Below are 14,762 nucleotides of genomic sequence, written 5' to 3'. Positions count from 1 at the left end.
AATTGACTGAACGGTTAATCGAAAAAATCGGATAATCCGTACCATAAAATATTTTTTGCAAACTAAGTGAATAACACTGAAATTTTGTCATTTTCTCCGTGGTCTTGAGTTTAATAAGCTTGGTAGTGAATCAGAAGTTCATTCATTTAAGTTCGGTTGTCAACGACGTGTTTTAAGGGGTAAGAGAACTTCTTTTTAATGGCTGTCAGTGGAAAGATAGGAATAATAAAGGTCTCATGTTGTAGATTTACATACTGTATACACTTTATCCTTGATTTTTATTAAATCGCGCACAGTTGTAACATCAGTCTTGTATTGTGATGCGAGGTGACCCACAGTTTCTCTACCCCCAAACCACATAATTATTTGCATTTTGTTCGATACTTAGCACAACACGTTTTCTTTGACACTCATGGAATTGATTTTATATAGAAGTTGTAGAGTATGGCAACTCGAACAGTAGACCAAAACTGTGTAAGTGTAAATGCTTGTAATAATAATCTGTAGAAAAAACACATATACTAATATAACGTACAATAGTATCTATTTCATATGTTTCTGTAGCAAAAAAAATGGAGCAAGAGAAAGACAGTCGGATAATCCGCCAATCAGTTAATAGGGTGACGGATAATCGGAGTTCTACTGTACTTTAATGCGTAAGTAATTTTTATAAATGAGATAAAGTTGCTCACTTCTGCAGACCCTAAATGAAATAGAAAATTCGTTATAATATTTAATGTAGACACCAGAATGAATGTGGATCACCTTTTCACAAGTGAGAGGTTATGAAGGGAGAGAGGAAGATTATATATACACAAATTAAATGAACTATAGATTTCCGAGAGATTCACTGTTTGAAAAAGAAGAAGAAATCATTTTTGTTCATTTTTGCTTTCACTCTAGTTAATAGATTGCTCTTGTGTATGAATTATGAAACACTGTAAATTGTTTACTATTAATTAATTCAGAACAACATAGCTCTATAATTGTTCACGGTGCGTTTTTCTTACGAGCATTTTCTAACATTGTTTCATTCATTTCTCAAGGGGAGCATTCTTTCAAGGACAAGTGGAACAACCAGTACGAGGCCTCACATCCCTCATTACTCATCAGGATGTGCCAGTGTTGGTCGCAATCAACGCTCAAGGAGTGTATGTTATTGATGACATTCAGTGTGTGAGTTTATTTGATACTTACCGAAGTTTAGAAATACTTGACTATTTTGGGAGGGGAGGGAGACGACTGGGGAAGGGGAATGGGAAGCTCCTATTGTCGTGATAGTTAAATTAAGAATTTCAATTCAGAATGAAGGTCTGTCCTCAGTGGTGCGACAGTCCAGAAAGGCCTCACGTCTTCATGCCTTAGCAGAGATGAATGAGAACAGAGATATTGCGTAGTCAGCATAATAATTCCCCACTCGTTGTAGCTGGTTTTCGAAACCGGATTTTGCTTCCTGTTGTACATTCCAATTTCATCATGATGCTGGGTGGGCACCTGTCCCATACTTTGGCCGAAATTTCATGAGAAAATTCTTCCCCATGAAAACTCGAACCAGCATGCTTTGTATCTTGCCACGTGCCAATTAGGAAACAAACCAACAGTTCATAATGAGTAAAAATATGTTGAAGCTGTTCATCTCACCGAGCACCATGCCATTCAGTAGGAATCAAACTGGTTTGATTTTTCAGGATGCAACTGTCTGAAACTAGCGTTGTAATTACTTGGTTATTGCAAAACACATCATTATTCTATCTAGGGCTCTGTAAAGACGAGATGAGGGCAATCTCCACCGTACCATTAAACATTATCACGTCGTAGCTCTTATGATAGTCAATCGCACTGTAATTTTTAGGATTCATAGATAAATGTCTAAGGAAAGCATAGAAGAAAAATTCGAAATCAGTATAATTTTTGAAAGTGATGGGGAAAAAAAACTAACTTCGAAGTGTTCCATTTAAAATAAGTATTGTGACACCCTCAAAAGTTGATAAGCAACAAACTTTTTTATTTTTTACTTTTTTAAAGCAAGAGAAATGTTTAGAAAGAATGGAAATTACTTTTAAAAGTGGTTACTACTCAAAATCTTTCCTAGTTTTTGAGTTTCGGCGAGTTAAAGGAGTTCTTTCACCTGATGAACTTCTGTATGCAAAGAGACTAAACTTTTGTCTGTTAAAACTGCGAATACTCATAGAAATCATAGTGCTGATTTCATATTCATTTTCAAAATATTTCCATTACTTAAGGTTTTTAAGTTAATCATGAGTTTTGAAATTTAAGGATACACTGGAAGGAATGTGAACAGGAGAAAGATGATAGACAGCATTGAATTTTATGTGGAGACCAAGCGGAAGATGAAAAATAGGAAATTGAAAAATGCTGGGTTTGTAGTGAAAGACCTGCCCTTGGACAGAAAACTATGAAAGTGAAAAGTGGAATATTTTTGCTGTTAATAAATAATACAATTTAATTATAGTACATTATTCCTATTAGATATAATTGTTACTTGAGAGATATTACCAATCTCTCTTCAGCAGTAAATTGTTGCTTATGTATGTGGATTTTAGATTCTGCTAGGGTCGAGATATAATCGAAAGTTGATTGAGACATCATTAAATATTCGTACGATGTTTAGCTGCCGACACAAACAATACAATTCACCATATATGTTAATGTTTATTACGTTACGTTCACTGCATGAATTCACTGGCTGATTGAATTTTTCTCATGGTTAGAAGCATGGCGAGGTGGACTGTTTCACTTTGTTCTCCAGAGGCGAGGTACGAGGTATATGGCAATATGAACAGCGAGGTGCACTACTCAGAGTGGCGAGATGAACAACTCTAACATGAAGTTAAATTCCGTGACTCCTCATTTACTGCTGTGGTATATGAGTTCATGACTTACAAAGTGTTATCAAATTGTATTGTCTTTACACACAGGATTTCCCTGCCAAGTCTGACAAGGGTCTTTATCATTTGCTTTGTCTATGTTTTTCATTGATATGATGTACAGAAAATTGCATTTATTTTAATTAGCTTGTGCTTATAAAACAGAGTTAGATACTTTTTTTTTGTATGTGACCAGACAATCTTATATAGGAACAAAGACTGTTACAGACCTCTGCTGCTATATGTATAATGTGTAAACTTGCAATAGAATACAATTTGTAACTTTCGCAACTAAAAACAAAAATAATGATTTCTGTGAAAAATATTCCATAAGAGTAAAACTAGTCTTAAAAGATAATACATTAGAACAAGTTGTAAATTTTAATTACTTGGGAGTGTTTTTGGAGTGCAATAGAAGTAAAGATACAGATATAAGTTCAGCAAACTTCAAAACAGTTGTGGCACAATGACAAGATCATCACTAGTGAAGATTAGAAAGTATGCACAGGTGATATTTATGAAGTTTTAGTAGTTTCTACTCCTGTATTCAAAATGCTGAATGCTAAAATGATTAATTAGAAGAAACTAGATAACAAATGAAGTTTCTCAAAAGTTGTAAGCTGTTTACAGATTAGTCTGTAAAAAGTAAACTAACAAGTCAACAAAAAAAAAAATAAACATTTTCAATCTTAGTGGAAGAATGGTGAATTGTAAAAGATAATGATGACGACGAGGATGATTGATCGATCGGTTGATTGATTGATTGATTGATTGATTGATTGATTGATTGATTGATTGATTGATTGATTGATTGATTGATTGATTGATTGATTGATTGATTGATTGATTGATTGATTGATTGATTGAAATATGTTAATACTTAAGAAAGAAAAATGAGGAACTTAATTATTGTGTATGAAACTAGATAGATTCAGTTTTCATTTTCTCTAAATAATACGACTTTTGCATCTTTAATGTACAGTACTTATCAAATCTCTCTCTTATGTTTGCTTAAAATCATTAAAAGAAATAAGTGATTTGTATTTCCGTTAATGAAAGCTGGTTATATTTTGCAGACACTGTTACTTGGACTGAAATATGAAGAATTATCTTGGGATTTTGCTAAACCTTCTCAAGAAGATAATCCTGATTGTTTGCCATGCCTTTTCCTGCAGTTCATGGTGCTTGAAAACGGTACCAGAGTGTCGAAGATCCTTCAAGTGTTTTCCAAACAGGTATGTCCAGTATCTTTTTATGTTCACTTGACATATTATCAGTAATAAATTTGTTTCATAAGTGAAAACCTGATACACATTAAAGGGTTACCATTATGTATGAAGTAATAAATTACCGATATCTAAAATTATAAATTCTAGGAAGTTATATTTTCAGTGCATAATCATTTGTATGTTTTACAGGCTGTGATGATGGATGCATTGATATCTGGATTCGTGGAAGAACTGAAACAGAAAACAGCTGCTTATACTGATGAAACAGACCGCCCAGTGTATGATACATCAACAGATAGTGATGGTAAGTAATTATTACAATTAGATGTAATGTTGCTACTAATTTATGTAACAAAATGGTGACTTTAAAATAACATTACAGCTCTTTCCTCACATGCAGATACGCAAGTGCCCTTGACAATGGTAAATCGCCGAGAGTTGCCACAGTCATGTCTGAGTAACAAACTGAGTAAACTGACACTTGCTACCTTTGATGAAGATGGTATGTATTAATTTTTATTTTTTCTGTTAAAAATATTTAATCTTGAAGAAAAAAAACGTAATTTCTGCATCAATTTTGTGTGGTAATTTCTGCATGCAATTCTGTGTGGAATTAGTTGTTTGTGTCATATTTTGTCATATTCATTAATACGTAAATTTGTAAATGATGGACAACTTTTTCCACTATTTATATAACGAGTAAAAATCACAAAATAATAATTCGAAAGATATTTATTGGAAATATTTTAACCATCATTAAGAAGTTGAAAATAGTACGAAATTTTGTGGAAGATGAGTTTTTTTATCAAATAAAATTACAACACGATATTAATGAAGAATAAGAAGGTGAGGTTTGAGTGGAAGCATAGCAAAATATGTGTAAAAAGTATGATCACTCCACTCGTCTTGTGTTCTTTTATCATAAACAACTGCTATTTTGACAAGTTACTGAAACATCAACATGATCACATGATTGACAGTTACACCTCAGAACAGTTTTCAGATCCAATGAACTGCAGGGGAAGAAAAATGTATGTTATAAATTATAATAATTGTCGCCCCCCAGTGGTCTAGGGGTAAAGCACTCTCCTGTAAACCTAAGGGTTGTGGGTTCAAACCTGGCTGAGGTTGATGGATTTTTCAGGATTGAAAGATCCTGAATGCAAAGTTCTGAACTTTAAACCTTTCCCCCATGTAGCAGTTTTCTGTCATGTTAAAAACCCCAGCCTAAATTAGAGCCTCTGGATAAAATTATCCTCTCTTTTGCGTCCTAATAATACTTTAGTTGATACTAGTGGCATTTGAGGCAATGAACTTATCACTCATCCCTCAGCCCCCCTCTCGGCAAATAAGTGTAACTAAATTCCTTGTAGATATGGAAACCTCCACTAGGGGTCACATATGTTCTGACTTCAAATCTATAGGTTAATGATGATGACTAGATCGCGAATTTTTAAGTCCTAAAAATGTGTTTTTGTACCTAAAATAAGCTCTTTCAGTGCCACATTTAGGCTTTATAAAACATAAAACAGACTCTAAAAGTATAGGATAGAAAAACACTAAAAGATATTTAAAAAATCAGTACAGTGTTAATAAATTAGCAAAGTTATTGATAAATGCAAAGAAACCAACATTAGACCTATACATAGAGTTGTAAACTGTAGGAAATAGTACTTGAGTGTCCAAACTGTGTTTATATAACAGATTAAAATTTGTCAAAGTTACCAGTACTGTCACTTAAAATGATATGTATACACCTAAATGCATTTAAATCTCCAATTTAAAAATTGTTTCAACTGTTCAAACTATAATTGGTTTCGTAATAAATTACTAGAATTTTCTCTAATTGTTCTAGAGAAAAAGACTTTTTAAAATTTCGCTGTTTAGTTTTAAATAGTTTAAAACAGTTGTTTGAGTCACCTGCAAATTTACAGATACGAGGTATCACGTCGTCTTAACTTGTGTTATGCTTCTTTCAAAGGCTTATTATGTAGTACGTACAAAATCATTTTTTGTATTCATAGAATAGGCCATGAAACTAACAAAACACTGATATAAATCAACAATGACCCTTTTTCATACCTGAGCTGAAAATCATTCATCATGGCAACACTTACTGAAATAGAAAGGGTAGAAATCCTAATGATGGTTGGTTATGGTGACAGAAAGAGATATCAACAAGAAGTATGTAATTTATTTAATGAGGTACACCCAAATAAAAACAATACAGTTAACGGTTTCAAAAATAGTAAATAAAATATATATGAGGGCTGTTCAAAAAGTTGCCGCACTGTGAATCCTGCAGTGGAGATGGAAGAACGGAGAACGATGGGGGTGGTGGTTGTGGTATGACAAGTCATCATAGCAAGCCTATTGTCTTAACAGTTAGTCTGACAGTTGCTACATGAGGTTGAAAATGGCAGCGAAACTTGAAAATTGCACAAAGTCGAACAATGTTCAGTGATACGTTTTTTGTGGGCAGAAGGTGTGCCGAGTTCACAGATCCATCAGAGAATGTGTACTCAGTATGGCGACAATGCTCTCTCACGTAGAGTCGTATATGAGTGGATAGAAAAGTTTGAAAATGGCAGAACAAGTGTGACTGATTCCCTCAGCGCATTTTTTAAACCCAGATTATTATATAAGACAGGAATCCTCTAGATTCAAAACCCCCTAAAGATCATTTTGTTCAGAATTGAGTTATGCTCAGATATTGCTTGCTAAGAATGAATTCTAATCATTTATGTGGTTTGAATTCAAAAAGCCACTAAATTTGAAGCAAAAGGTTTGTTAAAATTCACTGTTAGGTTAAAAATTCTCTCTAAGCTTATTTTTCACAAGTTACTGTTAAAATACTTTAATTTTCTAAAGTGGATATAGGGGATTTTGAATCTATGGGATTCAAGGACTAAGTTCTTTGATTCCTGATATTTGTTTTAAAGAATCAAATATGCTGTTCCATCTCGCAGCTCCTAGACGGAAAAGAGTATATCCCAAGACCATATGTATTTTCTCGGCTGATTTGGGATAATTTGCCATTTTCCATAGAACATTGCATTTATTTATAGTCTAACAGTAGCATGCATTTCTGACAACTTCGCATTATTCGGATTTTTCAATGCTTTATTGATATTAGTAGTAGAACACAAATTCAGTTTATGCGCATCACATCTTACATGAGAAGGTAGATGAATATTTGGATTATTAACATCTGCAGAAGTCACATCAAGCATAGGATGAATATACCTTGTTTCAGAAGCTTCGTAATATTCAGTAACAGAACATTCTTCGTCATCATCTGTCAACTTATACATTCTGTCTTTATCCCAAATCCACTGAATGCTTTTATGAAACTGCTCCCGCCATCTATAATAGTAGCTACAATTTTGTTAGTTGTAAGACCAAATTCGTCATCAATTTCCATACCTAACTAATGCTGTGATGCTTTCATAGCAGTGGGTTCCTTGAAATAGAACACAGGATAAAGAGAATGACTTTCTCTGTAAATCATTGTTTATCAAGTGAGCAGTAAGCCCCTAAAACCTCCTCTTGCATCTGGACCAAATATCGGTGGTTGTGCAAATATATTTTATCTTTTCTAATTCCTCTTTGGCGGTAAACATTTAGTTAACATAGATGTAATTTATTTTCGACAAAATGTCCACTGGCTCATGAGTTTCACTGCAAACTTGTCAATGTTGAAATTTTCAAAGATGGTAACAAAAGAAGGGTCTTCAGTCATGGAATGTACTAAAACTTTGCTACATCTTCATTAAATTTTTCTTGACAAAATAGGCTTTTATTTCTGTGTGATTTTAATGATGAATGTTTTGGCTTTTCTCTTTTGTTTTACTTCTCTTATTGTCATTCATACTCATATATGCCCTGTACTCATTAATAGAAATGTCACCATGCTTTCTTTTCAAATGACTTATAAAATTTGAACTAAAATTATTATAACCTTTTATTTCCACAGTTTTAAGGTGGCATTTCATACAAATTGCAACAAGTTTGGTAGAAGTAGATAATTCAGGAACATGCTTGAAAAAAGTATCGTCCAGTGAAGTCATTGGAACTTCAGTACTTGCGTGGAGATTAGATGAACTAGTACTCACCACCGAAGTATTATTTGTACCAATCGAAGAAGTCTCTCTTAATGAAACCACTTTCAGTATACTAGTACGGTATCTTCAGACATCGTTGAGTTGGTAATAACAATAATAATCGAACACCAGAAAGTAGTACAATTTGTAAATACACAATGGGAAGTTGGGAATGCAGCAGCAAATACAGTAATACACAATGTGACACCATTAGAGTATGTTTCCGCAGTACCAAACTACAACGTAGTGAACAGCTGAACACTGCACACAGTACACATTACAGCACTGTCGATGCACAAAACACAAGGCATTCGGTGAAACCATATGATCAGTTACAGGGCATGTGTATAGAAATCTCTCCCATGAATGTATTAATAGTTCGTAAAAAGAGGTTCCTGTTCCTGCTGCGGACAGTACTTTTAGTCATTGATAACAATTAACAACTAACAATTAACAATTACATAAATATGTGATTCAGTTGCAATTAACAATTGAATTTAATTATGATTAAAATTAATTGCAATTAATGTAGGAAATGATTACTTTTAATTGATTAAATTTAATTGATTAATGCCTAACACTGCTATTTACTAGTATTGATACATATTAATAGCTTATTGTGTTTAAATCACTGAACCTTTATTAAATTATTACACCTGTAAACCACTCATTTAATTATTTTTTTCTTTCAGCCATGTTGATTTGTGTTACTTAACACTAGTACCTCGACATTATGATAGGGGTCAGGCCATCATCTAGTAACGAACTAGCTGTAAATTCCGTTAAATTTTGCCCATGAGTCTTTTCTTTCAGGATTCAGGTTCGAGCATGAAATTTCAGAATCAGAACTCCCTTATGAAGACTCTCACAGAGGATCACTTCTTAAGATTTTTGCACACTGAAAAGTCTTTAGCCTTTTGCCAGATTTGACTCTGTGAACTTGGGATCTAGAGGCAAGAATGCTACCACTATTACAACACAGACAAGTTCAAGTTGTATGCCGAAATTTAAAATGTGCGGAGAAAGAAAGAGAAAAAATAGTCAATATATTATACAAGCAACAAAATTAACCTGGCAATGGTAAACTTCAGTGGTCTGTGTTCCCCTTGTACTACTTCTTGAGGATTTATATTTAGACGTGATCCCTTCAATTAAGCAAATTGAATTATATTGTATGAATAACAATGTTAAAAGTCTGTATCACTAATTCACTACTGAACAGATAACAGATTAAACTTCTCGTGCCTTAGGTGGAGAGAACACTGGCTATTTTTTTTTGCCCATGTCATGATCACATGATTCTGCCATATCTGACATGCACCTTTTCTTTTAAAATTCATTCAAAGTTTCTATAATACAGACCATCGACCTCTGTATACTTGTACATTGTCGCCGCATTGTAGAGCTTTCCTTTCAAAGAACACCAGCCACAGTAACGTATTTATGCTGCAATGAACAGTAATACTATTATTTCAGCAAGTTCTACAGTTACTTTAAAATAAATAAGATACAGATGTATAGGTTAAGTACAACAAATTAGGTCTTTTTTGGTTCTGACAAGGAAAGTAGGTAATTTTAGGTCCTAACATACAAATTAGATCTTCTTAGATCCTATAAAATTTAAGTAGGCCCTATGTTATTTGTTGGCATATAAAATAATAAAAAAGGGATATTTCGAAAGTAACAAGATAGCAACAGAATAGGTTCGAACCTAAGAATCCAGGGCTTGCTTATTATGAATAAGATTACTGAAAGAAATAATTTAAAATGCAACAGTATGAAAATTGCATTACGTATTTTCATCATATTCATCTACCATTACATGCCGCCACTGGCAGCCATGTTGTGTAACAGGAATAGTATGTATTAAAACGTCACAGTAGTGGAGTGAGAATAACCTCCCCTGTTATTGCTAATTGGAAGTTCCTACCCCTGTTCTAACCAAATGGTCACACTTTCCATTTCTTTTCACTTTGATTAAGACCTAATAGAAGAATGGAAAGAAAATGGTATTAAAGAGTACAGACCCAGAAACAAAATTTGGGCCACCTGAATTTTGTTTCTGGATTTGTACAATAGGAGGAGAAAAAGTTGGAAGTTGGAAATGAAGTTAATTTTGTACTGAGATGACAACAGAAACCAATTTGTTTCTTTGACTTAACTAAGTTGTGATTGTATCATTATAATCATCGTCGTCATCATTATCATCATCATCATCATCATCATCATCATGTAATTTATTAATGAAAAAAATTTGCCTAATATAAAGTTAATATAAAATACCTATTGACAGTATATTCAATTTTAGTGTTTTGAATATTAATGATTGAAAATATGATGAAGAGTCCTTTATGCTGGTCATGTTCTGCACCAGACTATTACAGTTATATTGTAATAAAGTATAGATTTAAGTATGAATTAATATTTCGTTGCAAATGCACCTGTCTTGTCACGTGAAATTCACAAATGTATATTTATTTGTTAATTATGGGCTTAATAGCATGTGCATGCATGTTCAGAAAGATAATATTATCCTGTTCATTTGGTTATTCTGGTATTACTTTTCATTCCTAATTATTGTTTTATTATGTTGGTTATTTTTGCAGATCATTTGTTAGCAGATTATGTGTTTAACGACTAGTGCATGTAAAGGCTTACTGTACTACACTGTAGATGCATTTGCACATTGTAAAATGGTAGCACGGACTTAGTATTGCTATATTATTACAGCTGAACAGGTTTGTTTCTTTGAACTTAATAAATATTTGTAGTGTGTAGTGTATTATATCTTGTTGTGAATGTAACTTAATTTTGTTTATATATACCGAAGCATTTCATTTAATAAGATTGACCTCAACAATATTCGCAGTTACTGCCAATGAAAATAGAGTTTTTCAACTATAGGGTTCCCTTCTCTGAGTAGATCGGCAGATCCAGACGAAAGTGGGTTTTAAAATAGTTTCTGAGTTCATTCAGCTTTCTGTGATATTGAATCCTGGATCTTCTTGGAGATAAAAGACAGTCATAGCATGAAACTGATCAAAATACCCCGTACTGCCAAGGTCAAGAAAGCATAGAAGTTCTACAGTGCATTCCCTCGTGAATCAGCCAATAGTTGGCTACAAGCTTCACGGCTCACCAATGTTCCGACTCCCAGCGAAATCGAATATAGTATCCCCTCTCCTCAGGCTTCGGCTTTTCCTTAATTCCATTTTACTTAATATAAAAGTACAGATACAATCGCAATAAACACGTACTTTGTCACATGTGATGTTGGGAATGATGTCCTCCTATGTCCACACATTTCTGACATCTGCAAAGAAAACGAGACACAAGACAATACGTGCATAGGCTGGAGGATAGCAGTACAGTCTGCTGAGAGCAAGTTAGATCACGGGGAAAAGAAAGTCCTAATACATGCGAGACAACAGGCTCCTCGGCTGAACAAGCCACAACACAACTGGCTGAGTTCACCAGGGAATGCACGGTATTTCCCTACCTCTTTTACACCTCCATGGCACTTCAGTTCTCAGTCACTAGACTATTAGAACCTACGAACAGCTCTGAAAATGTTCCTCGGTTAATGAGTTATTCTAAGAAAGGAAAAAGTTGCTTAAAATGTAAAATATTAATCTGTTGCTTTACAATGTTATTTAATTTATCAGGGAAGACTCTTCAATTGCTGAATGCACTGTTGTATACTGTAGTCCAAATATCCTTTCTTATTTACAACTACTTATAATAATTCTTAACTCACAGATTATATTCAACAATAACTACTGTAAAACTAACTCTATATTCATTTCTTTTAACAAAAGGCAAAATATAGGAAGTTGGAAAAATAAATATAACCCTAATTTATCAATACTCATCCCTCACATGCATACACAGACACACACTGGTAAATCACAATCAATAGTGTGTGACCACTCTTTAAATGATTCCACTGAACTTGCATCATGATTGTAGCATTACACATCAAGTAACTGTTGCCATATATTTTACACAATAACTAAAATATAAGACAGTGTGCCTAACTGATGTCTTCCTCTTAGTAAATTCATAAGATACTCAATGTTAAATACTTTCAAGTGAAAATGATAATTTCAGTTAAAAAAACGTAAGTTTCTTCTACCTTTTTGGAGTGAGATACATGATACTTAATAGGACTATCAGAAATTTTCTGCGTCCTTTATGATCATTATAATATAATACCCCGATTTGTCATGTGCTTCTCCATTTCTGCTTAATTTAGAAGAATATATTCAGTGTTTAAAAATGTACGACTGTCTCTCTGTTGTCTATGATTCTTCATAATATGTATGTGAAAAAATCTTCTCACATAGAAACGTGATATCATTTTCGTATTTTATAAACTCAAATCAGGCATTTGTGAAGTATGTATCTATATAATATGTAAATATCTCAAACAGAAGTGTCAGAGCATTTTAGTAAAACAGAAATAAATGTAAATGAGAAATTATTGATGTTCCCCTTTTAACAAATAATAATTGTCTAACAAATAACAATTGTCTGTCATTGATTAGTAATTAAATGACAGCAACATGTGTTGTTATTTTTCCTTCATAAACATACAGACATTCCCTGTTTTCTTCAAAGATTGACATGATCATGAAGATGACTGAGAAAATGGAATACTACTCGTATATAAAACAATTAATTATTTATGCAAGAAATGTATATTACTTTACCTATTCAAAATTTTTGTGTTAGTTTCAAAAGTACATAATTATCCCACATTCATTGTCAAAATCATTACATTATACATACATATCTACTCTCCAGTACTCATTTAATAAGTCTAGTCCATGAGTGGAGATATAAATTGGGTTGTTTACCCATCTTACCTACACCACACTTGCTTATATTTTTATGTGCCTCATTCCTGGATGAATTTACTTGTAGATACTAAATTTGAACAAAGTCCACATAATAGTAAAGGAGAAATCACTGTACACATGAACGAAATTACATTTTCATATCAAGAATGTTGAGAACATCCGTGAAAGTCTCAAAATCGATTTGTTAAGCATCATAATAGTTTCTCTTTATACTTCGTATAATTGAAGCATGTGGCTGAACAATGAGACAAGCACCAACTTGAATAAAGCTAGAATTTTCAGTGGAACATCGACATTGTGGCCTCTTCTATCGTGACACATGGTCTGTTTCTTCAAAAATCTGCAGGAGGCTCGTTTCCTTTTGTGGAGTGGGTGCAGCATTTGAAATTGCCTCTCCTGCACAATTTGCTGTTTGGTGCTTGTCCCATTGTTTGGCCTCACGCTTCAATTATAAAATAAAAGGGAGTCATTGTAGAGTTCATCTTATTTTCTGGAGTGCCTCATATGAAAGTAATATATAATTAGCACATTTATTCTGATGTAGGTACGTTTTGTTAGAGTAATCCAATTTATCCAGTTATTATAATGTATCACTTTTCACTGGAGGTAAACATACCAGTTTGCATAACAATTATATTTAGAAAAAAATGTATTACCTATTTAATACTTCCAGCATTGTGAATTTATTGTAATTTATAGGTCTACTAACTGTGAATGTGTGAAATATATTTATATTTACAACCTGAGTAACTCACTACATAGAACTTTCATTGAATTAAAAAGGTAAAAATTATTCCCTATACATGCCATTAAGGCACGAGGGGAAGAGGGTGAGTTTATGGGGGTAGAGCTCCGTGCTTTCTTGACCACGGCACTAGACTGAGGTGATGTGGTCAATACCACCTTCCAGCCACTTTTCTACTCCCATGAAAGTCCCGGTACTCAGTTTTATAAGAGACTGAATGAACCTTGCGGCCATTCTGGAAATTTGACAATGAGAAAATCCTGTCACCAACCAGGATCCAACTCTTGACCTTCCAGTTCATAGCCAATTGTTCTACCAACAGAGCTACTTGCCACCTCTTCATTGAATTAGTAAACATAAATTAAATCCAAGGGCTATAATGCTAAAAAGACATCACCTCCATTTATAACAGAGTTCTAGTAAGCTAGGGAACTGCCTTCCTGTTTTTTGTATGCCTTAATGGTGAGTACACGAACCACTTCACCTCTTCATTTGCTGAAGGGCTGCTTGTGTGCAATAGCAATAGTAATGCATCAAAACTCTTGATATCTGTCCAGTACAATAAAGCAACATTATGTATAGAATTTTACAGAATTTAGAATCCACAGACAAAATTTATATAATTTAATTCCTGCTTCATAAAGATACCTGACATTAAGTACTGGTATTTGAAAGTTAAATTATTATTATTATTATTATTATTATTATTATTATTATTATTATTATTATTATTATTATTATTATACCTTTTTATTTTTAGTGAACCATTTTGTGTGCACGGTAGTCAATAAGTCCTTCTGTTTCGAAACCTCTGTTTCTGCTAGTTTAAACTGCAAAGGATTAAAAAGAAAACAAGATTTGCTGAAATTTGCTGAAATTTTATTGTAATTTTAGATTTTATTTTCAAATTTATATGTTTAATGTTAAAGATAATG

At 33.3% G+C, this 14,762-nt stretch overlaps 1 protein-coding gene across 8 annotated transcripts in view; it reads left to right on the top strand.

Annotated features, from left to right (window-relative positions):
* Nucleotides 1-14,762, top strand: part of Bili (FERM domain-containing protein 8 Bili) — a 74,981-nt gene that overhangs the window by 50,980 nt on the left and 9,239 nt on the right. For 5 of the 8 annotated variants that reach the window (XM_069817468.1, XM_069817469.1, XM_069817464.1 and 2 more), the window contains 4 exons: nt 1,047-1,176; nt 3,965-4,123; nt 4,307-4,421; nt 4,500-4,619. In XM_069817468.1, the coding sequence (XP_069673569.1) occupies nt 1,047-1,176; nt 3,965-4,123; nt 4,307-4,421; nt 4,500-4,619 (524 nt within the window). Of the gene's footprint in view, nt 1-1,046; nt 1,177-3,964; nt 4,124-4,306; nt 4,422-4,499; nt 4,620-10,826; nt 10,959-14,762 lie in introns of all 8 variants that reach the window. The other 3 variants (XR_011330328.1, XR_011330327.1, XM_069817465.1) reach the window with 3 other exon arrangements.

The sequence above is a fragment of the Periplaneta americana genome, chromosome 17 (genome assembly GCF_040183065.1).
Source record: "Periplaneta americana isolate PAMFEO1 chromosome 17, P.americana_PAMFEO1_priV1, whole genome shotgun sequence".
Lineage (NCBI taxonomy): Eukaryota > Metazoa > Arthropoda > Insecta > Blattodea > Blattidae > Periplaneta > Periplaneta americana.
This window is presented reverse-complemented; position numbering and strand designations above follow the sequence as displayed.